The 23,178-nt window shown below is 44.9% G+C and overlaps 1 protein-coding gene across 5 annotated transcripts in view; it reads left to right on the forward strand.

Moving 5' to 3' along the window:
- The window catches only part of EMID1 (EMI domain containing 1), a 949,835-nt gene that overhangs the window by 94,639 nt on the left and 832,018 nt on the right, over positions 1–23,178 (forward strand). For all 5 annotated transcript variants that reach the window (XM_069619253.1, XM_069619249.1, XM_069619250.1 and 2 more), the window contains exons 2-3: positions 12,182–12,295; positions 14,324–14,427. In XM_069619253.1, coding sequence (XP_069475354.1) covers positions 12,182–12,295; positions 14,324–14,427 — 218 coding nt within the window. The remainder of the gene's footprint in view (positions 1–12,181; positions 12,296–14,323; positions 14,428–23,178) is intronic.

A 23,178-nucleotide genomic window follows, 5' to 3' on the forward strand; every position in this document is an offset into this window, starting at 1 on the left:
TGCCGGTTTTACCGGCACCACTACTGCTGGTCTCATAATGAGGACCAAAGACTGCTCAAAATCTCCTGAATCGAGTATTAACAAACAGTCTGACAATTGTCTTATAAGAAGTAAAACAAAATGTAAACTATTTTCTAAATTGAATGTCCAAAATTAGGACTGTTAGGGCCTGATTCGTGGAATTATCTGTGCAGAAAATCAGGTCCTTACGTGCCATTCTGCATGCAAAACGCCATTCTTCGATTCATGAATCGACTGCACAGAACTATTTCGGGACTTGCGTGGACTTTGCACAGGCCTAGCATGCCTCTGCGAGCAGTCGAGCGCCTTGCACGAGACTCCTTGCAGAGTCTGGGTTGGGCCTACGCAGAGTCCTGAATAGGGGGCGAAACATGTAAAATGAGGAACAACAAGGGAAAATGTGGCCGTGCCGAGGGACGACCTGCTGCGAGGAGATTGCACGCCCACAACTGCGCAGAACAAATCGTATTCACGGATCTGACCGCGCAACCTCAAGTCGGGGAAATGACCACGCAAAACTCCAGATCTTACCACCACCCGAAGGCAGGCGTACAGACACTTGCACATAGGAATCACCACACAGAGGTAAGATCGCATGTTGGACTTCGGGGTTCTGATGTAACTTAGGGGTCTGCATAAGCAGTGTCACAGGGATGCAGGCACGGTTAACGGGGGTTCGCATGCAGATTGACTGTGAAATTACTCGAGTTACGGAACACGGTGCGCATGTTGTCGGGGGGCTGTGAACAGTTATGGGGGACCCTACGTAGAGTCGCCAGGATGTTAACTTGGTTGTGGGGGTGCCCACGCAGGATTACCGTGGTGCATGAGTTTGCGCCCGAGTGACACGCATAAGTAGGTATTAGTGGCTACATTTGCTTTGCGGGGGGTGTCGGGGCGTTCCGGCTGTGACTTGTAACTTAGCGGGATGGTTTCCATGAATAAGTGGATCGCGCACAGGAGCCTCATGCACAAGGAGGCGCGCAAGGTCCTTCTCGCTGCACAAACTTTGCAGGGTCAAGGTGCACTTTTCTATGAAGGGACAAGGTGCACTTTTCTGTGAATCGGCCCCTAAATATAAAGGCTAAATATAAAGAAAAGCGTAACATGCTACAGTGAAAATGTTTTTCAGATTCAAAGTTTGCAATTATTTGCAATCGCTTCAAGAGCTATTCCATTCACATTAACTGCAAATAATGATATGGCGCCACCTCTTGGGTGATTGTGCTTCAATAGCATTGCTATGGATTGCCTTGTGATTGGAGCTGGATACCTTATTGTTAAATTAAGCCTTATAAACCAAGGGTGGGAACATTATCACAGGGTTATGACCCACCCCAAGATACTGCTAGAGATGAAGCAGAGGAATATAAGTTGAAGAAGGGTCATTATCCCAAGTGATAACTATCTCTCCCAAGGTGTATAAGAGTGCTAGCATATGGAGTTGTGCAACTAAAAGAGAAAGTGCTTTTATTGTGGAGAATATAAATGAAAATACACAAGTAACTGTTAATGTTATGTTAATGAACATGGAACTAGTAACAAGCTTTACACGTGTGTTTCACTGCTGTTTGCTGCTTTGGGGTAATGAACCACACGTGTTCACCTCTAACTTTACACAGCTGAAGGCAATTGTGTCTGTGCTACTTGGGAGTCTGCTGCTCAAGTCAAAATGTTTGGAATGAGGTCTATACCAGAGATTTGAAACTGCATTCCTGACATTCGGATTGGCTGAAAGGAGATCTATAATGCAATCCACGCGCTAATACTCATTTTCGACACTGCAGGATATCATTGGGTCGGGGCACATGACTTGAAAAGTCATCAGTGTGCTGACGATATATATCTTTTTATTCCATACGTGAAATCCCTGTTGGATTTTGCTATGTAAAGTAGTCTTATATACAACTTTAGACATTTTGGTGGCCTTTTTTGCATGGTTCTGTTAACGAACAGGCCAAAGCACAATTACTCCGACTAATCTCTGCCAAGTAAATAGTAACATACTAGGTGCAACCAACCCTCTGCACTCAAAAGAACCATGGGGGAATGTGGCCGCTATGCATGGAGAGGAGGCGTGTCTGGCCAACAGACCTCAACCAGGAGTGTTGGAGGGCACCATTGAGTGGCAACAAGATCTGCGCTGAAGACATACTTCAAGGCACTGCCAAAATGAACTGATTCACTAACCAATCCCACCCATTCCTGCACCTCCAACATAACTTACGCTACTATACTCGACTATGGTCTAGCCACACTACACATAAACACACCTAGCATTAATCTAATTCTCACACTTAACTAACTCTCTGAGACTCTGGACATAGTCTTAGACAGACTATACCAATGCACATAATCCATAAATCCATCCACATAACACAAACGCACACCAACACAACTCCATCAAGTAGCTAACAGACAACCGCAACACTGGACGGCCCTTAGGGATACAACTAACCAGTGGGCACGGCCGTACTTCCACCCTAACCGCATACGACCTACACATCCAACATAAAACACTAGTACACATCTGAGGCACTGAGTCTTACCATTATGGTCACAAAAAACCAGGCCTTTCAACCCACTCCCACGCGCAAGACAACGCACACAGATGCCAGTTCCTCCTGGTTCTGAACCTATCCTATCATAGTTTGCTTACTGACACACCACGCCCTCTTCTCGTGCAGAGCCACATGAGCGCCTGGAGACTGCCCCTTGGAGGTAGCAGTGCACAGTATAAATCAACATAACATAGCAACGAACAGGGAATGTAGGGGATTTTTAGTGGGAGTAGAAGGAGATGCAGTTACAAATATTGATGATTTAATGAGTGCTGGCCTGAAGTGCCTGCTTATAGGCGATTTCCGGTGCTGACACTTGAGGTATCTGTATATCTGGAGGGGAGTTCCCAAGTGTTGATATCCTGATATATTCACTACCAGTGCAGTTCTAGTGAGCGAGTGGTTGCTCAGGAAGTAGTGGGGTGTATTTCTGCTAGAGGGTTGAAGTGTTGCAGAGGCATGCAGAGTAAGCGTTCCACGTCTCCAGTGGGGCTAGTCAGGTGGTGTTAGGCTGCTGTGTGTACAGGAACCCACGTATGTAACAGGAAATGATGGTTCGGCTAGTGTGTGTGCGGAATCCATGACTGTGAGTATTATTCAGACTGGAGAGCCCTGGCTGTCCTTGGTTTTGTTCCTTTGATGGTACATGCTCGTGGAGAGCTGCTGATGACCTATGCTATGGTGGAGAGCGAAGTTGAACTAATAGGGTCTGGCCGGTATGGTGGGAGTAACAGTAGCATTACATTAGAAGAGAGGACTTTACATCCTGTGCCCCCAATGAAGGCTGCTTACATGACACTGAGCCAACGCAATGGTCTCCATGTTATGGTCATTCTTGACCCAACCTGGGCCTGTTCTCAAGGAGTTCCATAGATGTCGCATTCATACTATGGCGGACATGTAAGCAAGATTGACTCGATTGAGTCCGGCCTTGGGCACGCTCGTGCCTGCGCATTTGCACTCAAGGGGCAGGGTTAGGGTTCAGAGTCCTTTGTGGGGTGGGGTTTGTGAGTGGGACGGATCTGACTGAGTGGCTGTGGAAGCGCGACTGTGTGCATCAGCAGCAGTTTGTTTATTTTCGTGAAAAGGTCGCCTTGTAGATGTAGAGGAATTGATGTAAGTCTGGAAACAGATCAAAGTTTTAAAAATGGTGGCCGATTGCACTCAACATGCCAATGCTTTAACTGCTTCTGCTTGTGAGTAGAGTGTGCGGTCCCCGTGGCTTTGCTGTACAGTTTTATGAGCGAAGCTTGTATTAGCCTTGCCCATGCTGTACCCATGACTGTTTGGTAGGGAAACTTACAGTTGCAATGCCTGTGCTGTACCTATTTAGTGTAACGTACACATATATTCGTCCATGAGGTTAACAAGTCTACTTCAAACTTTATCTTGGAACGTGAGTAGCGACCACACTGGTCAACATTTTATCTGTACTCATACAATTCTCCATTGTGTGAGGGGCAGCCTGGAGTGACCATAACCATACTGTACCTGTACAATGTATGTGGGATGCCTGCACTCGCTATGCCCATGCTGTAGCTTTGAGTGCGGGAAGCTCCCACCCACGCAGTACCTTTCTTATTTGTGGGTGCATTATCACTGGCTCTGTCCATGCTATGTCTACCTGTGCTGTTTGTGCAGTGATGTTGTGCTGACCAGGCCCTTGGAGGTCCGGTACCTGTTGCATTTATGAAGGAAGTCTGTTCTGTTGCCGTCCATGCTGTACCTGGGGTCCTGTTTGCGTGTGTGTTTGTGTGTGTGTGTGCGTGTGTGCTGGCAAAAGTGGAGAAGGGGAATATTTTCAGCCAGTAAATGCTACAGATAGGATTCAATCAGTGGTGTAACAGAAAATGTGGTGGGGGGGCTGCAAGCCCTGCTAAGGGGCCTCCTTCATCCTTCTCAGAGAAGTGCAGGCCACACCAAAGATGTCTGGTCTGGCCTGGGCCACCAAGCACGCTCAATCCTTATGATGATACAGAAATGTTTTACAACATTTACATGATCCCTGTTTCCACAACGTATGTCAGCAGTGCCATTATGTCACTGTCATGTAGTTGCACCCACGATATATGCCAGCATTGCCACTGTAAATCTGTGTATGAACCTTTTCCCATAATATATGCAAGCATTTTAATTATAAATCACAGATGTTACGGCCACAATCTACAGTACTATGGCCACTGTAAATCATTTTCATGACACTGATGTCACAATCTATGCCACTATGTTCACTGCAACCTCTGAATATGATCAGTGGCACAGCAGTGCTGTATATATTGAATATTGTGCATATATTTTGAAGATAGGGAAATTCCAGAAAAAAAGCAGACAATTGTCCTTGTCTGCCACCCACATATATATTATTGCAGCAAGTGACGATTAAAACCATGAGCAAGGCTTTTGTTCAAGGAGAATACACAAAATCTAAATTACACATTCAATTTAAAGTGGTATTCCATTTTTAAAGAGTGTGTGCCACAAGATAAAATGAGATTCTCAGGATTGCACACTTATGTGGTAAATGAGGGTTTTGGCAGAGTGAGCAATTTTGGGACTTCGTTTTAGCCTCAATAGTTCCTTGTTCTTGTGACAACGTGCATTTATTTCTAAATGCTTGATTTACTAGAACTAAAATATTATGCTGTTTTGTAGACCTGACTTTCAAAATACACAAATCACATGATAAACCAACTGATAAGTACATGATTTGTGAATGACGCAGCATCCTGGAATATGTAGTCAAAGTAAGAACGAATCCAAAGGAGCCCTGATGCTGCATTCAGGGAAAACTAGGTAAAAGATAACAGTAAAAGCATTGAACCAACCACAAGACCTTGTGTGAAAGACAAAGGCCTAATGTTGTATTGCGGGAAATATGATGAAAGTACTAAAACGCCCAAAAGACACTGAAAGAAAAGAAGTGTTTTAGCTCCTGATAGTCAAACATTAGTACATATTTGTACCGACCAGAGAGATGAGAAGATATGTGGTTAAGTGCTTAACTCGCAGATTGTGCTCATACACTGACTTCACTATTTAATTAAAGCATGTGAAATTAGGCAAATTATGATATCACACTGTTCCTCGTTTGAGAGGCCTACATGGAGAGGCCCTAAAAGTTGTATCATTTTCACAGTGTAGACTATTAAAGAAAACTCAATTGTGGAAAGACTGGAGTGCGGATCCAAATATAATCATCAGTGAGTAGTCATATCAGAGCTCAAACTTGCCACTCATCAGTAAGAAAAAGTGCTTATGTATGTACTGTTGTATGCATGTGGATAATTGAGGGGACGAGTTATATATTTATGTCTGGCTAGTATCTTGCAACCTGGAATATCTAACCTTGTTCATATGTTTCACATCGCAAAGTTATTGGTCTCTTGACTTAATAATGGCAACTTCTTGTAATGTAATTTCCTGTGTTGCCCTTGGGTATCAAAGTTTGATGATGCCATGTTTGTGATATCACATCCACTGATATCAATATATATGTAAATTAGGGGGTCCACATGCCTTTTGTCGCACAGGACTTGCAAACTGTTATTGTTATGTACAAGGAAAGAAGAAGACTGCATTATTATTTGCACAAACAAGCTTTGAAGGCTCACATGTCATCTCTGCATGCAAGGAACCAATGAGACCCTTGCATCCTTCTCAGGCTGTGGACAAAAGATGATATGCTGCAGGTAGGAGGAACCCTACCAGGAAAAATCAGTGGCACATCAGAACTGGTATTTCTCCAGTTGCCTCTGAAAAGGGTTGCCTTTTTCTCTCCCTAGATTTTCATTTCCTTTTTAGTTTGGGTTATTAGGTGGTGGTTGCGCACCCTATATGCCAAAACGATTGCATTAGAGTACAGATAGAGAGAAATGGTATATGACAAGGGACACAAAGTTGTCAGTGGTGTTTGGTTGTTTGCCTACCCATTGACATGCTTATCTCTACGGCAATTCTCAGCCAGTTGCTGCCCTCCATGCCCAAAACACCTCCTCATGGGAGCTCTTTGAGCTTACTTTAATTAAGCCTTACTATCAAAATGTGCACTTTAGTGCCTGCCAGTGTTTTTCAAAGCACTCTTCTGTGAGTTAATGATTTAATTAGAGATGTAAACGCGCTATTGGTGTAATATAAATCTCTTAACCATGTCTACCACCAGGTCTACCTTTGGCCACTCGATTTATAAGCTCTGTGTGTGTCCTTCACTGAAGTCCTGTTAACACGAGCATTGGCAAAGCCAACAGGATTGGCTTGCATGCAAGTATTAGGCATTTGCTAGGCACTGCTATTAGATGCGCAGGTACTTGTAGCATTTTGCACCATCTACCATCAATGGGCAGTTAATACCACTACGGAAGAGCCTGGCAAGTGCCTTTCCCATGCCTATACAGAAGCCCAAACTGTTGTCATTGCTAATGGTTGTTTTAAGTGGCCATGCCATCCAGATTTCAACTATATGTGACTACAGGCGTACATTAGAAAATTACACATTTCTTTAGGGTCTGAACTTAAGCATTATCTCTCGCAGCGCAAATGATGTGTCATGCCATAGACTGACCACCTTCTTTAAAAAACAAGTTTTTCTCATTTTTGTATTCCCCTCATTTAGGTGAGATTCTCTTAACAAAGCTTTGCAGCTTTATAGCAGGTTTTCGCCTATGCCACGCAGTGAATTCATTTTTATCAGGTCTGTCATTTAGACATTTTCTGAGGGAAGCACAGGTATTTTTGGCAGCCTGCTCATTATGTTTAACAAAGTTTTTTTTGCTTTTAAGATGAAAATCTGTATATATGATATGATGAGTCATTTATAACGCGCCTGTACACAAGTGTTTCTAGGCGTGAAAAGACAAGGGAGAGAAGACAGAGGGAGGCCAAAACAAACAATCTTACTGTGTCATTCAGATCGTGCAAGTGCAAGAGGCAAAGTGCAGGGTGGAGCCGGAGGGAGAGGGGAAGTGCAGGGGGGAGGAGAAAGTGTAATCAGGGCAGCAATTCTCTGAGTAAGTGCAGCCATGGCAGTGCGACTCTGGGTAAGTGCAAGGAGACAGGGGACTGTAGGGGTCCAGATACAGCCCCTAAGTGCACGGTAGGCCTGGAGGCAGGGACTACTGGTCAAGGGGGGCCTGGTACCCATGAAACTCTGAGAGTAGCCAGGCAGCCAGTCAGTGCAGCATACAGGTTGGTCGCCAGGGGGCAGAGAGAAAGCAGAAGCGAAAAGGAAGGTCTTGACATGCTTCTGAAACTTCAGGTGGTCTGGCTCAAGTTTGAGAGGGGCAGGGAGGTCATTCCAGAGGGAGTCACCTGCAGAGGAGAGAGATCTACCCCCTTCTCTCTGCCTGGAGAAGCGTCTGACCCTCAGAGAGTTGGAGGTGGCTACGCAAAGGGCTCGCGATGGAAGGTATTTAAGAAGAAAGAGATGGATGATGTAGTGCAGGTCCCAGCTCCAGAAATCCTTCTGGACAATGCAGAGGGTCTTGAACTTGATCCTTGCAGCCACCAGGAGCCAGTGGAGAGATTTCAAGGCTGGAGAGATATGGTCCCTAGGCTTGAGGCCAAGGACAGGTGCGAATAGGAATTACATCCTTCTGAATACTCCGGAGAGCATCTGTGGTCATAAATGGTTGTGGATTTTCTCAGGAGCTGCTTAACTGAGTAATTCAGGAGTGGGGCACTGTTGCATGTCAGACTACAGGAGTAGAGGCATTTCCCAATCAATGGTCTGGGAGTGAAACACAGGGTCAGGGGCGCCGAGTACGTGGGTGCTCTGGGTTGCAGCCCCTCCCACTGCCCTTAAAGGCAATCTGCATAAGAGTCCCTGTAATTAATAATCGAATGTCCCAGAATTTTGCCCAGCGCACCCAATGTCTACTCCCCTGCACAGTGTATTAGGCGTACTGCAGAATCCTAGTAGTTGGGCAGTAAGTGGTGGAGCAATGGATTGGTGGTAACTAATAACCCCTGAGTCATTGATAATTAAGCTGCCTTTGCTATTGCTGGGGGAGCGGCACCAAGGCAGCATATGATGCAGTAAGTCTTGCCAGATCCCATCCCAGAATTAACGTTCCTATGCTTGGTCTAGGGGCCAACACTGAAAAAACAGAGCAGGCTCCAAAACTTAAGGGCAAGTCGTACCCGTTCATGGTGTGTCCTAAACCTAGGTGGCAAAGCTTAGGCAGGACCGAAACAAGTGTAAGTCTATCATCCAATGTTCAGGTCTATCTCTTTTAAAGCCCTCCATAACGCTTGGGAGAAGATACCTGCTTGGTGCAGTTGTACGTTCAATATGCCACCCTCTTCCTTATGCTTTGTTGGTCTACACAATGCTGAGTTCTAGTCTGGGTCATTGTACTCTGCTAGAAGTGGGCCTGAAGGAGATGTTGACTCTGTTGCAAAGCTGCGTAGCCCCGTGGTGTGGAGAAGCTGGCGCTGACTCAATCCTTCAATGACCCCGTCCTTCCTGAAGGGAGTGCCGAAGGAATCCCCTTCCCTTTAACCCACCTGCTTCTACAGCAATGCCCGGGCAATCCAGATCCATAACTCTATTCTGTCCAGCCCTTGTTTACAGTGTGGAATGAAAACACACCACAATGTCTCCTGGGCTTAGCACAGCACACTTGTAGGTTGACTTCTGTATACACTGCCTTGGCTGATGTGGTTTGCAAATATTTTCAGAGGATGTCTTCCTCACCATGCCTGAACTTGTTCTAAAGGGGGGATTATTCTCTAAGATGCTGGCGAGTGGGTGAACCCAAAAGTGGGTCTGTCTCCTGGGTTATTCAACGCTGTTGACATCCCTGGACCAGCCGTAGCCAGGACTTGCCAGCCAGGTGCCCCACAAGGGCTGAAGCATTGCTTGCCAGGCATATCCCCCCAGAGTGCACTGATGGAGGGATGTGAGCTTGGGGTGAGGATCCATGTCTTGGGCCACGAGACACTGTGAAGCGATCCTCGCCTGCTCTCCTCGGGGGCAGTGCCCACCCAATCCAGCTGTAACACTGCAATAAGCCTCCTGTTCTCCATCACTGCTGCAGGGCCCTTTAGCTTTCAAATGAGGCCTTCCAAAGATGGTACTCCCAGAGAAAAGTAGCCAAATGCGTTCCTGCTCTAACACAGATGATTGGGACAGCACAGAAGACACAGGGTGTGGAGAATGCATTCAGGTTTTTGGTGCGACCCACATTTCTGTAAACAACGAGTATAAGGATAATAATGCCGTGCCTGAATTCTCCCACATCTAGGTACTACAGTGCTAATAACTGTTATTGTCCGATTTACTGGTACTCAATTTCTCAACCTCAGAAGAATAAAGGCTTGAGTCAGCCCTGCCAGGATTCGAACTTGCAAAACATAGACTTGTCCCATGTCAGCCATGTCAAAGGAGAGCACTGAATCAGTGAGCCACCCACCAGGACTGACACTTAGACAGCCCCACTTGGAATATTTCATTCCCAGAGAATGGATGTCATCAGGCATTAGCCGGGGAGTAACTAGGGAGCCAAGACGGCACCTGTGCTTACAATGAAGAGGGGAAGGCACCCTACCTTCCTGCCTTAGGGTCTACCCAATGCGGCTCTGCCATTGTAATTGATCAAATTGCTGCTCCTAAAAGCTGGGTCATCTTGTGGGTCTTTTAAACTTCAGTCCATCCATTGCTGCATCTTATCCAACTCAGCATCAGCTAGAAGCCCTTCTTTTATTTAAGGGACACTAGGCTTACTGAAGAAGTACAATGGGCCTCATTACACGGAAGGCGGTGGTAACCATGGCGCTATTAGCGCCATGGTTGCCACCGGTATTTTACTGAGTCCGCCATGGTGAATGGCGGAATTACCGCCCTATTCCAAGGTGTGTGGGGGCGGTAATTCCCCATTCACCATGGCACTTCCCCATTCCCATTTTTGCCCCCATAGGGCTCAATGGGCCTCATTACACGGAAGGCGGTAAGGTTTTACCGGTACCGGTAAGGGTACCGGTAAAACCTTACCGCCTTACTACGAGGTCCCTTTGCGGGTCCTCCCATAACGCCTGGTTTTTCCAGGCGTTAAGGATGGGACCCGCAAAGGGACCTCAGCGATAATTACGGTACCGCAATTAGCGGTACCGTAATTAGCACTTACATCATTCCCATTGAGCCCTATGGGGCTGACTGGCTATGATGTAGGGATAATGGAGGATGGCGGAATTAGCGCCATCACCCACCTTGGAATATGGCGCTAATTCCGCCATCCACCAAGGCGGACCCGGTAAGGGACCGGCGGCAGCCATGGCGCTAATAGTGCCATGGCTTACCGCCTTCCGTGTAATGAGGCCCAATGGGAATGGGGAAGGGGGTAATTACGGTACCGCAAATTACGGTATCGTAATTACCTCCAAGGTCCCTTTGCGGGTCCCGTCCTTAACGGCTGGTGAAACCAGCCGTTAAGGTAGGGACCCACACAGGGACCTCGTAGTAAGGCGGTAAAGGTTTACCGCACTGGTACCCTTACCGGTACCGGTAAACCCTTACTGCCATCCGTGTAATGAGGCCCAATGACTTTTATGATCCAGGCTGCATTTGTACATCATTTCTGTTCTTTATCTGTACTATATTATTTCTCTTCTTCTATACATTTTTATTTTTATTTTGTTCATCATGTTTAATAATGTTCTGTGTTTAATCATGCCTAGCATCACTTCTGAAGCAAAACGTTGCCCTTCCCTTGCCAGTAAACAGAAAGGGCGATTTCAAGAAGTCAGTGGCCACCTTTTGTGCAAGCCTGAATGAGCCGTATTTCGTGGGAGGGGTGATATTGCCTATCCAGGGGCCTGCAACCTTTGGCTGTCCACATGTTTTGTACTACAGCTCCCATCAGCCATAGCTGGCACCATAGTCGTCCTAGCCCAGAACATCTGGAGAACCGAATGTTGCAGACTCCTGGCCTATACCAGCCTTGCACCCACAAACACAGACTACAGGTTGACCAGTAACCTCAGACACTTAGGATTGACACAGGAATAAGGAAAGTATCACATCTGGCACAAAAGATTGCCACTGTCACCTATAGCACAGTGGATTGGTAAAATGGACGCCTGTCACCCCCTGGAACTGTAAATCAAAAGCGGTGCAGGTGAGGTACACATATAATAGACAATAGATCCTGCCAGCCATTTCAAGGAGGTGAGATACAAACATCAGGCATGCATATTTGTTCACCATTAGAACAAGGACACAGAGGATGCCGCTTATAATATCCAATTACATAGGGGACTGACCCTATAGCCATGCTGTGTCACTTATATCAGGTTATAGAGCTTCTCAGCTCAAGGACTTGGTATCTCAAGCTATTGTTCTAGCGCTGGAGAACCTTTCACCTCTAGCACTGGATATCCCAGAGGTGCACTGTGGTAGAGAGCCTTTCCCCTATAGACTTGGTAGTACAGTGGATCACCCCCTAAGATCAATGCAATAAAAAACAAAATCATATTGTTAATGCGGTTGAAGGCCTGGGCAGGTAATATGAGGAGAACCTTGTACTAGACTGGAATGTATATACCCAGTGTTGATTGTATCCTTTGAGAAGAATAAAAAGTAATTTTTCCTTGGTATTTTTTTAAAGAAACTGGTGCTCGTTCGCTGTGACACGGACAGTCTCCTGCCACGTTCAAAATGGCACCTACCTCCAGAGGATGTACCAGAACTGTCGATGGCCCATGGGATGCACCGGGGGCAGGTGAGAGCTGCTTTCGTTCACAACTTCTCAATGGCTCTGCTCTGTCTTTTCACAACTCATCCACAGCTCTTCCCCCTTCTACTCTCAAGGCTCCTCTGTAGCTCCCTCTTAATGCTCCTTTGTAGCTTGCACTCACAACTCATCTACAGCTCTTTCCTCCTTCTACTCCTTTGACTACTGTGCAGCCTCGCCTCAAACTCCTCCACAGAACTTCCCCCTTCTACTACCAGGTCTACTCTTTACCTTCGCCTCACAGCTCATCTACAGCTCTTCCCTCCTAGTCGCGTGACTCCTCTGCAGCTTTCCTCACAACCTCTCCACTCCCCTTCCCTCCTTCTAGCCGGTGACTCCTGTCCAGTGCCTCCTCACAACTCCTCCACAGCTCTTCCCCCTACCTACGCCAGGTTTAAAATCACTGTCCACAGTGCAAGGGATTTTCCTAATTTCTGCAGGTTTTGCCGGTACACCTGTCGCCTATGCTCTCCTACTAAAAATAAATGCCTTTAGACCAGCATGTCAGTTTCATGCTGGTCTAAACGCATTGGATTCCTAAGATTTTCTCCGGTTTTTACCACCTGCAAGTATCAGGATGAGTCCATAGGAATCCATTGTAAATGCCTAATGTAAGTGCAAATTGCAGGACACATTTACACTTGTGCTACAAAGTGCAAAAAGAACACGTTGAGGAGATGTTTTAAAGGGATATTCTTAGGGAGACTGTGTCCAGTTAAAGTACCTAAATCAAAAGGATCGAATGCCAAAGGTGAGAGTGAATTCAACCGGAAACAAAAGGATCGATTTTTTTTTTTAAATGTATATTTTTTTGTTGCTATAGTTTAGCTAAAAAAAGGTGTTTTTACACCAAACACGGGGGTTGGTGGGGGACCCCCACCCCACAAAAAAAAAAAGTGTTCCTTTTTTTCGGTCGAATTGACTTGACCCTTTTGTCATTTGACCCTTTTGAGTCGATACTTTGACCTATAACCTAGGGAGAACAATAGGAGGTGGGGCAGGAGATGTGGTGGAATAGGCAATGGAAAACTTGTAGGGAGTGAAGATGGTGTTTGAGGATGATTTTAATGTATAGTGGTGAAGTTCTTGATAGCACAGAGTTGGGTGTTCCAGTGTAAGGGTGTAAGAAGTGAAAAGGGGCGAGAACAGGAGGCATCGCCAGGGGGGTCACAAGGCGGGCAGGAGACATTCACACTGAGTGTTGCCTGGGAATGGAGGGCGGTGAGATGGAGAGTAGTAGGCAAGGCGTGATGTGCAGGTGGCGCGTGGCCAGTATGAGGAAAAAAATCAAAGAGTGAGTAGTGGTGCATTGAGAGGTGGCCTACAGGTCGTCAGTGGTTGGGAAGGAGCAAGGGGGAGTGTAACGAGTGTAAAGAGTGCAAGCAGCAAAGTTAAGAATGTTGCTAAATGGGTCAAAGCAGCAGAGAAGGAGGTTCACTCGGTAGTCTAGGCGACCAAAGACAAGTGTTACCTGGGAATGGAGGGGGTGTGATGGAGAGTAGTGGGCTGGATGACAGGCAAGGACAGGTTTCTCTCACGTTCATCAGACTGAGCCTCTCTGCTGTGGTGGTACAGATGATGAGCGATTGGAGCTTGGGTTTGCTATCAAAGACGATCAAAGATGGGATGTGAGCATTTCCTTTAGTCTCCCTCTCATTTCATTTTGCTCCTTTCCCCTCTCCTCTATTTTCCCCCTTCCCTATTGTCTGTTTTCACTCACTGTATTCTCTTGCTGGCCTCATCCCTTGTTCCTCAGTGCTGCTTTTTCGTCATTATCCTCTTGTTCTCCTGTTTTCTTTTGATTCCCTGTTCTGCTCTCCTTTTTTTCCACTTAGTCTAAACTTCTTGACTCATACCTGTTTCCCATTCGCCTCAGCCCTACCGCTCATGTGAGCAGTCCTGGCCCAGCCTATTGGGCGAGCTCCTGCGATTTGGTGGTACTGAGTGTCATTCATATATGACAAGATGGCTGAATTGTGAAGACCTGTCTGGTGGCTTTCTCTTTGTGTCTTACAGCTACAGAGCCATGGTGCGACCAACGTACAAAGTCGCGTACAAGACAGTGACGGCGCTAGAATGGAAGTGTTGTCCCGGCCACTCGGGTGCACAGTGCGAGGAAGGTAGGGATTTCGTTATATGGGTTTCCAGGTTCCTCATGCAGTGGCATCTGCATCACAGAGCGGCTTCTGGGGTGGGGTAAACTAGCAGAGTTCACTATTCTACTGAGCTAGATGCTTTAGGATTGGGCAGTCTACTCTCAATTGACGCGTACCAACGCGCGGCTGATTGGTTAACATGAGAACATGGGGCAACTGAGCTGACACACAACCAATGTGCTATGGAAAGGGATACATGCACAAACACAGTGGCAGCGACCACGTGGTTTTGCTTTCTGAAGTTATTTGACAAAAAAAGGAACTAATATGGACTCACTGGTCTGCCTCTACTTGGGCCTGTTAAGGGCTGATTTCTAATACAAGAACTGACGGGCAGAACAATAGTAGAGTAGCTGGTGGCACAAGGTTACTGGCAAAGCAACCAATGGGGTGAGATATTTAGCAGAACAAATGACAAGCCATGATTATTGACAAAGAACTGCTAGGCCTAGAATTTTGTCAAAACAGTTGATGAGCATCCTTTTAGGTAGAAAACCTGCTGCCACGTAATTATTGACAATACAAGATTACCCATACAGTAACTATCACATGGAGGTGGCGATATCTGGCAAAGTAACTGATGGAGAATGATTCATGGTAAACCAATGAGGGGGGGCATAGTTACTGAGGGTTAAAATTGACGTGGCGGTGATTGCTGGTAACATACGTTCATCATGAAGGCATTAACACAGGAAAAATACATGATAAGATTGTGATCACTGTCAACATAACTAATCGGGTAATGGTCACTGGTGAACCATTGTTTGGGTGTAATAACTGGCCAAAACACTCACATGTGATATGATATGTTATTTATAAGGCACTTAATACCCAGAGGTTTCTAAGCACGGACCCAGGGATCGAACCTGTGTTGCTCCGTGTTGTCTTGTTTCCAAGGCGAGTGAGCTATCCACCTGAGACGATGATAACACATGTGCATGATTACTGTCAAAATACCTCCTGCAGTAATTGTTCATAGACGTGGACATAAGGGGAACGGAACTCCTACGAAAGAACGGAACTCCTACGAAGAGGCACAGGGATCACATCCAATTATTGGACTCTAAAAATTTTGAAGGGAGGTTAAATTACTTACCAATTAGTATATGTTCGGCTGTGAAGAAGGCCAAGGGCCGAAACTCGTGTCACGCTAACGGACTCTACTTGCTACTTACAAATCAATTCAATTTCAACTGACGCAAATTGTGTGGTGGCACCAAATCTTTTTGTTTCTAAAACAATAACTGATGTAGTCTTCATTGTTGTTTCAATACCGGTCTGAAGGGTCATAATTATAGGCAAAATTACAGATATGGTTATGAATACTGGCAAAATGCCTGATGGAGACATGATCATTGCTAAAATAACAGATGCCCTCCCGTTTTCTAACACATACCTGATGGGGAGTGCTCATTGGCAAACATGATTGATTTGGGAATGGGAACTGGCAAAAAAAGAGAGGAAGGCATTGCAATTGGGGAATAGTTCTTAATAGGCATTATAACTGGGGAAATAGTTCATTAAGGCACGGTCACTTGCAAAATAATTACTCTCAAAATAACCGACGTGGATTGGCTACTGACAACATAACTGCTGTGGGCATGATTACCAGCAAAATAACTGATACCGAAATGATCAGAGACACAATAATTAATGTGGGCATGATCACAGGTATAATTACTATCTAATATGGACACAGCTGGCAAAATAACTTTTGGGAGCACGGCTAATAGAAAAACAACAGATGGAGGCACAGCTGCTGGCATAATAGTGAATGGTGCTCAGATGACTTTCACAGGGATTCACGTCAATATGTTTACTGACTAAATAACTCCTGGGAATATGATTGCTGGCAAAATATGTCACAAGATCATGGTTGCTGTCTAATTTACTTCTGGTGCCATGCTTGCTGGCAAAATACCTTCTGGTGCCCTGATTGGTGGCCAAATAACTTCTTGTTGCATGATTGCTGGCAAAATAACTTCTGGTGTCATGATTGCTGGCGAAACAACTTTGGGTAGCATGATTGATGGCAACATGAGTCATAGGATCATGATTGCTGGCTAAATAACTTCTGGTGTCATGATTGCTGGCAAAATAACTTCTAGGTAGCATGATTGCTGGCAACAGAATCATAGGATCATGATTACTGGAAAAATAACTCGCAAGAGCATTGTTACAGGCAAAATAAGTTATAGCATCGTGATTGCTGGCAAAATACCTTCTGGTAGCATGATTGCTGGCAAAAAAAACTCAGATGAACATAAATACTGGCAAAACAACTTTGGGACCATGAATGTATTTGTTGTGCCAATATTTTCTGCACTTATACTGCTTTTATTATTGAGCCAGAATTGCCAGCATTGCAAACTGTCCTTATTAACCTCATAAAAACAACTGTCTCTCAACCCAGTCTAACAGCCCCATGTACCTCCCCCATCCTGCTCATGCGGACCCTGATTCTCTGCATCCCCCCACGGCCATTGGTCAGTTATTGTTCTTTAAGCTGGCAACCCTGTTAGCAGAGATTCACTGCACTGAATAGTAATACACGCCAAGCTGCTCTCATCCCTCTTAATCTACACAAATTCTGCTGCAAGTTTAAAAGACCTCACCCGCTCATGCAAAAATTCCAACACCCTAAGAAATGTGATCATTTAGAGACAGAATAGAGGATGGGTTTATTTTTTTCCATGTGACTGACCCATATCAATGGTATAGATTAAATCACAGCACAATTTAAAGAAGAAAAATGCCTTGGTAACAAGAATAAGTCATCGTAGCCATATATATATCACACGGTTCTATATGTTACAACTAACATTTCTCATGTTCTTACAAACGGGGCCGGCCTTAGCTTTGGCAGTGCCCGGGGCGAGTCAACAAAATGCAGCATAGGCCATGTGACTCTGCATCACGGCTCCGCTCATTGTTATTCTTCGCCCTGATGCAGCAAGCTGTGCTAGCTAGTCAGTTTCATGAATAATAAGGATCTGGAAAGTGACAGCAGTGGGTGTTTGTGCAGGCCATGCCTGCAAGCAAGGATGGAATAGGGCATAAAATTGTCGCGGCCACCAATGAAAAAGGGACCCACCATCGCAAATGACAATTGGTTCCTTATGGCAGACATTTTGATTAGTACCCAAAGGAGATTTCTTTTGGTTCAATGTCTTGCAAATTGTGCATTTTGAAGACTATTTGTTAAGTAACAATGGTTACAGCTACTAACTGCATAGTGAAGTACTCATAGAACGGGCCCATTTTGGCCCAAAAACCAATGTTAAGCAAAACACTAGCATGCTGGCCCTTCACTTCGGCATTGCCCTATAGGTTAGTCCAAGCCTGCCTGCAATGCATGTGCCCTCCACTACTGTAACAACTGCTAGTACTACCGCAACACAATCAGTGGTCGAAGGGAGCGGGAGCGGTGCTCCTCTACTTTTTAAAATTACGTTTTACAGCTCCTATACGTCCCGGAATGGTTTCGTTTTAAAATAAAAGTGTAGGAAGAAGTTGAAACTTGCACTTTCAGTGCAGTGCACTGGATGTTCCCTTAAACAGCAGGTGAAAGTGTTTGGGGGTTTGTATTGTGTGTGGGAAGGGGCGTGGAGATGGGGTTTGTGGGGAGTGGATGCAGGACAGTCGGGAACATAGTTCCACTACTTCTTTTCATACACCTCGACCACTGAACACAATGGGTAGCTTGGGTGTGCGTGTGGGCAGCAGCCAGGCAGCCATGGCACTGGGGTGGTTAATTGGTTCAGGAGGCAGGTGGGCAAGCGGATAGATATTTGCCAGTGGCTAGCACTTGCAGGGCCGTGTTACCATGGCATTTCCCTGGTCTTCCCTAGTACACAGCCAGCATGAGATGGGCCGATACGCAGAAGCGTGCCAGGCCCAAACAAACACAGGCACGCAACTGCGATCAGCGCTGCACAGTCGCCAGTGCCATTATTAGGGCAAAGGGGGATGATGTGCAGAGTGGACAACAGCACAGTCACCAACCAGCAGCACCACCACAGGGGCAAGGCCAGGGAAAAGGCAGCTGCTAAGTAGGAGATCCTGTGCTGAGTGCCGACAGATAGAAGAATTACTTGCTGTCAGGTTTGACAGTCAAGTTAGTCAGCATAGTAATGACCTGGACTACACTTGCCCATCACTTTACTGAAGGAGGAAAGCCCTTTCGTTCTATTTTCTTTGGATAGACAATCCAAATGTTCCCCTTTCCCTCTACAGACTCAGAGTAGAGGACCAGTATGTTTGTCCTATTTGCACAGACATGCACAATAGCCCAGTTAAAGGGTTAAACATTTGTTATGTTGTACTTTCTTATGTTGTGCAATTTACAAATACTGTAAAATATCCCAATGATCGTGTGAGAGGTACTCTGCAACCTCAAATATGTTGACACTCTGGAGGGAGCAGTGCGTGATGGCAGCAGTGGACGGCAAGTTGTCACACCGCTTTGGCACGGGTGTGCTGGAAATAATTTGGGCCCTGTCACTTATTTTATTAACTAACTAAGCACTGGGCACTATAAATTAAGAACATCTGCATTATTAAATAATCCACAAAACAATGTAATCAAAAAGTCAAGAATCAATCATTTGAGAAGATCAGTTATCATAAAACCAAACACCCCTGGATCCTTGGAATAATCTCCATTTACATGGAATGCGAGTTGGTGTGCGGGGTTGACTCCCTGTAGAGCCGCTAATGATTTGTAAAATGTTGAATTTACTCCATTAATGGCAACCACAATCAGACATTGGATGGTGGGGGTCTGAAATAGTTGAATGGTCTCAGATGTAGTTAATATTCTGAATGCATTGCAGCGTGCAATTGCTGATGACCTTGCGGTCTACCCCTCAGCAGGCTGCTTAATCCAATGCTTTTGCAGATAGCTTTTCAATTTAGTCTATCAATCCATATTGCATTTTAATGATCCGTCATCTACTGTTATATGAGAAGCAACATTTAGTGCCAGAAATGTTGGAAGACACTTATTTGCATTTTAACATTCTAGTAGTATTTCTCCTGTTAGCCCACAACGACACCGTGTTCTCCAGAGACGTTTGGCCGACTTTACCATCCATGGCACGGATTAAATATATTTGCTCATGTATTCACTGTGGTTTTTGCAGCGATTCTTCAAAGTGCAATCAGTAAAAAGGGAGTTCAAGAGTCCGGGAAGGGGATCATGCCAGTTTCTACACAAGGTCTCATTGCTGGAGCTATAATCTTTTACAGTAGACATTTTCAGTAGAAATGTCGGTAAGAGCTGCATCAACAAAAGTCAGTCCCCACGGATAGTTTGAACGAATGAATATCGTGGAACTGAAGGAGGCGTAGAAGATTGCTTGTCAACCAATAAGCCTGAGCGAACAACATGTTACATTTCGTTCTGAAATGTTAGGGTTCCTTTCAGTATCTGATGTCCTCCAGAAGCTGGTCCCACCACTTTGTGGCTATGATAGAAAGCAGTATTAAACCAGGCTGCTTCCTTTTATATTTGCCAATTCAGAGCAGGCCTTTGATATCAAGCGGATATGTTCTTCTGGGAGAGATTAGATGTGGTGATGGTGGGCACGTACTTCAGCCCAACACGCCAGGCTGCCCTATGGGTGATACACAAAACCTTGAAGAGGATCTGATATTACGTAGGGAGCCGGTGTGGGCTCTTAAGGATTGTAATGACGTGTCCAAACCGCTGTGCATTTCTTATCATTCCAGCTGTTAAATTTAATGGAGCTGATTTCGCTTGATCAGAATTGTTGGTGATCCTGAATAGATGCTGTTATAGCAGGTGATTCAGAGTCTGTATGATCGCCACTTTCCATTGGATATCAAAGAAGGGACGGATGTTCCAAAACATGTAAAGTTGGAAGTTTGATTTCCTGTGTACTAGAGCGCGTTGTGCTGAGAAGTCAGAAATCATGCTAAGATTTGGAGCTTGATCGGTCGGGATGTATGACGGGCCCAAATATAATGGGCATGCAAATGGGAGGTTGCCAGTGATTGTGATTGCAAGAAGTATAACCTCCGTCCTGCTACAATTCAATGATGGATTCTTTCTGTGCAAACCATGATAGGGTGAGCCTGGTTTTTGTCAGCCCCAATGAGGACCATTATTGGTTAATCGCCTGCATAGAATTGGGATGATAAGTCACGGGTCTCTATCAGGGAAGCCAGTGGCCTCATATAGACATTCAATAGACACTGGAAAATTGCCATACCTTGAGGCCCGCCTATGATGCAAACCAGACTTTGGACTGGAATTGGTCAGGTTTTACCTGATACAACCTATCTTTGTGAAATGATAAAAAAAAAACACATCTGTGGTTGATCACCAATCGCCATTGTATTTTGGAAGTGGTGAAGTAGGATGTAATGGTCAACCATGTCATAGGCGATAGAGAGGTATAAAATGACAAGTGCAGCTGGTAGGTCAGAGTCATAAATAAAGTGCTCTGACACACTCACTACTGGTTTGTCTGGCCTGCTGGTGGGGTGGAAACTTGATTAACAGCAATGAAAGAGGTTATTCTTCAAACTGGCAGATGGCAATTGGTCCATAGATAGCAAGGGATGTGGGATCTGCATTGACCTTCTTCAGAAGATGTCTCATTGACACTCAATGAGTGTGGGATGTCACCTGCACCGAGAGAGGCGGTAGAGAAGGCAGTGAAAGACGGCCTTAGGACCTTATGTGTTCGTTCATGATACCAAATGAAAGCAGCATGGGGGCTACTATTTACAAATATGTCTAGGTCAGCACCAGCCTGAAGGGGATTCATTTTGCTTGGTAGGAAAGGTAGTTCTAGGCACACGGAAGTGACAGAAAGGCCCCTGGGAGTGATACACGGTTTGGTCTTCCCAATCTTAGAGATGAAACTGGGCCATGCTATGGCTGCATTCTTTCACATTTTTGTAGAACGTCATGAACCACTACAACAGAGAGGTGCAATTGTGCATGCAAGTTCTTAATGCTTTGCGTTTTGCATCTGTGATAGACACTTATCTTTGCCAGTATAACATGCCCTGTCATTAAATGAAGCCACTGACAATGCCATTAGGGAAAATTAACTTTACGTATCAAAGACTTAATGTTTTAAAGACCTAGTATAAAATCAGACATGTTCTAATCAATTCCGCGTTGAAGCAAGATAATACTGTTTGTTGCCTTTGTAAACATGCATCTAATAATATGATAATACAATTAATAAATTGTACAATTTAAAAAAACATTTTTTTCTTACAGTCAGTTATACCTGCACTTTGTGTTATAGAATGTTATTATGCTTTATATAAGAAGCTATCAAATGTTTCTTTTTTATTGGACAGTGTATGAATTAAATTATTATATTATGGGATACATTTATAAAGGTGATAAAAAAAATGTCAAAAGAGCCCCATGCCTTGTGTATCTTTTGACTCGCACCAAAGATCGCCATTTCAAATGATAGGCAGTAAAAGGTCGACCTGCTACGAAGGTCGACATGCCTTTTATGTTTCTATGTTAAATCTCTTTACCACAGAAATATCAGCGCAGAATTATTTTACCACACATTCAGTGCCAAATGTCTGATGTAAAATGCCCAGCGGGTTTGGGTGAGGCAATATGGGATGGAGGACGGTGGAGGATGGGTGGATGGTGGAGAGTCCCCTCCCCTCAACCACATTTTGCATCAGAAAAACAGTAAAAACAGTAGAAAAAGTGCAGTAAAAAAAGTGTTGAAAATATGTGCCATAAAAACACATGTAACCCATCAAAGATCCCATGTTAAAAGACATGTCAACCGATAGACGTGGAAGGTTGACCTACTGCAAAGGTTGTGACAAGTCGGTTTTACAATGAAAATGACATTACATTTTACAGTGAAACACTGTCAAGGAAAAGTTCGACATTGTTCACTCCCTATGCCCTCTTGCCTTGTCTGCCCCTGCCATGCTTTTCCCCATAACACTGTAGATAAACTGAAAACATTGACATACAAACGTATATTCAATGGTTCCCTTTCATTCAGATTGCCTTGTTTTTATAATGGGGGATTTCATCCTTCCATACCAACTTTCATGCCCTTTCACACCCGTGTCAATACCTCATTTCACATCCCTCTCAGCCACAACATCGACCTCATAATGTCGTCATTTTGACCCTGTCTATCACCTCATGACTCCATGCTGGCTTAACTTCACTCAATTGAAACAAAGACATCAAGAATATACCCCGCTCTCTTCTGCTTGCTCAAGACCAGTTCATCTAACAGCAAATGATACAAGTACAGCTGTAGTGTAATGCCGTACTTATCATGAGACAGCCCTGAAGTTGTTGGCTAGTTCTTTTATTTAGACTAGACTCGCCATTTTAACACTCAGCCTGAGGACTAAGCAGGGTATGTCCTTGTATATGCAGCCTTCACGCACCTCCCTAGGCCGATTTCACAATCCATCTCTTGTCAATAAAAAAGTAATATGGCTCCCCTGATGCACAAGCCCTACACTTCACTGTTGCAGTTTTATTGTAAATTGAAACATAATTTCAAAAAGCATATTGCCAACACATCAGACAAGGACCTATTCCAATTCAAAATGTTCTGTACTGGCTGCTTAAATTGCTCACAGATGCCATCGTGGAACTTTGGCGATAGCATGTACCTGGAATCCGATCCCTTTTCCATCTGAAATCGCCCTTTTTCTGTGCACAACTCTACC

Source organism: Ambystoma mexicanum, chromosome 10, assembly GCF_040938575.1.
Source record: "Ambystoma mexicanum isolate Mex_15411 chromosome 10, UKY_AmexF1_1, whole genome shotgun sequence".
Taxonomy (NCBI): Eukaryota; Metazoa; Chordata; class Amphibia; order Caudata; family Ambystomatidae; genus Ambystoma; species Ambystoma mexicanum.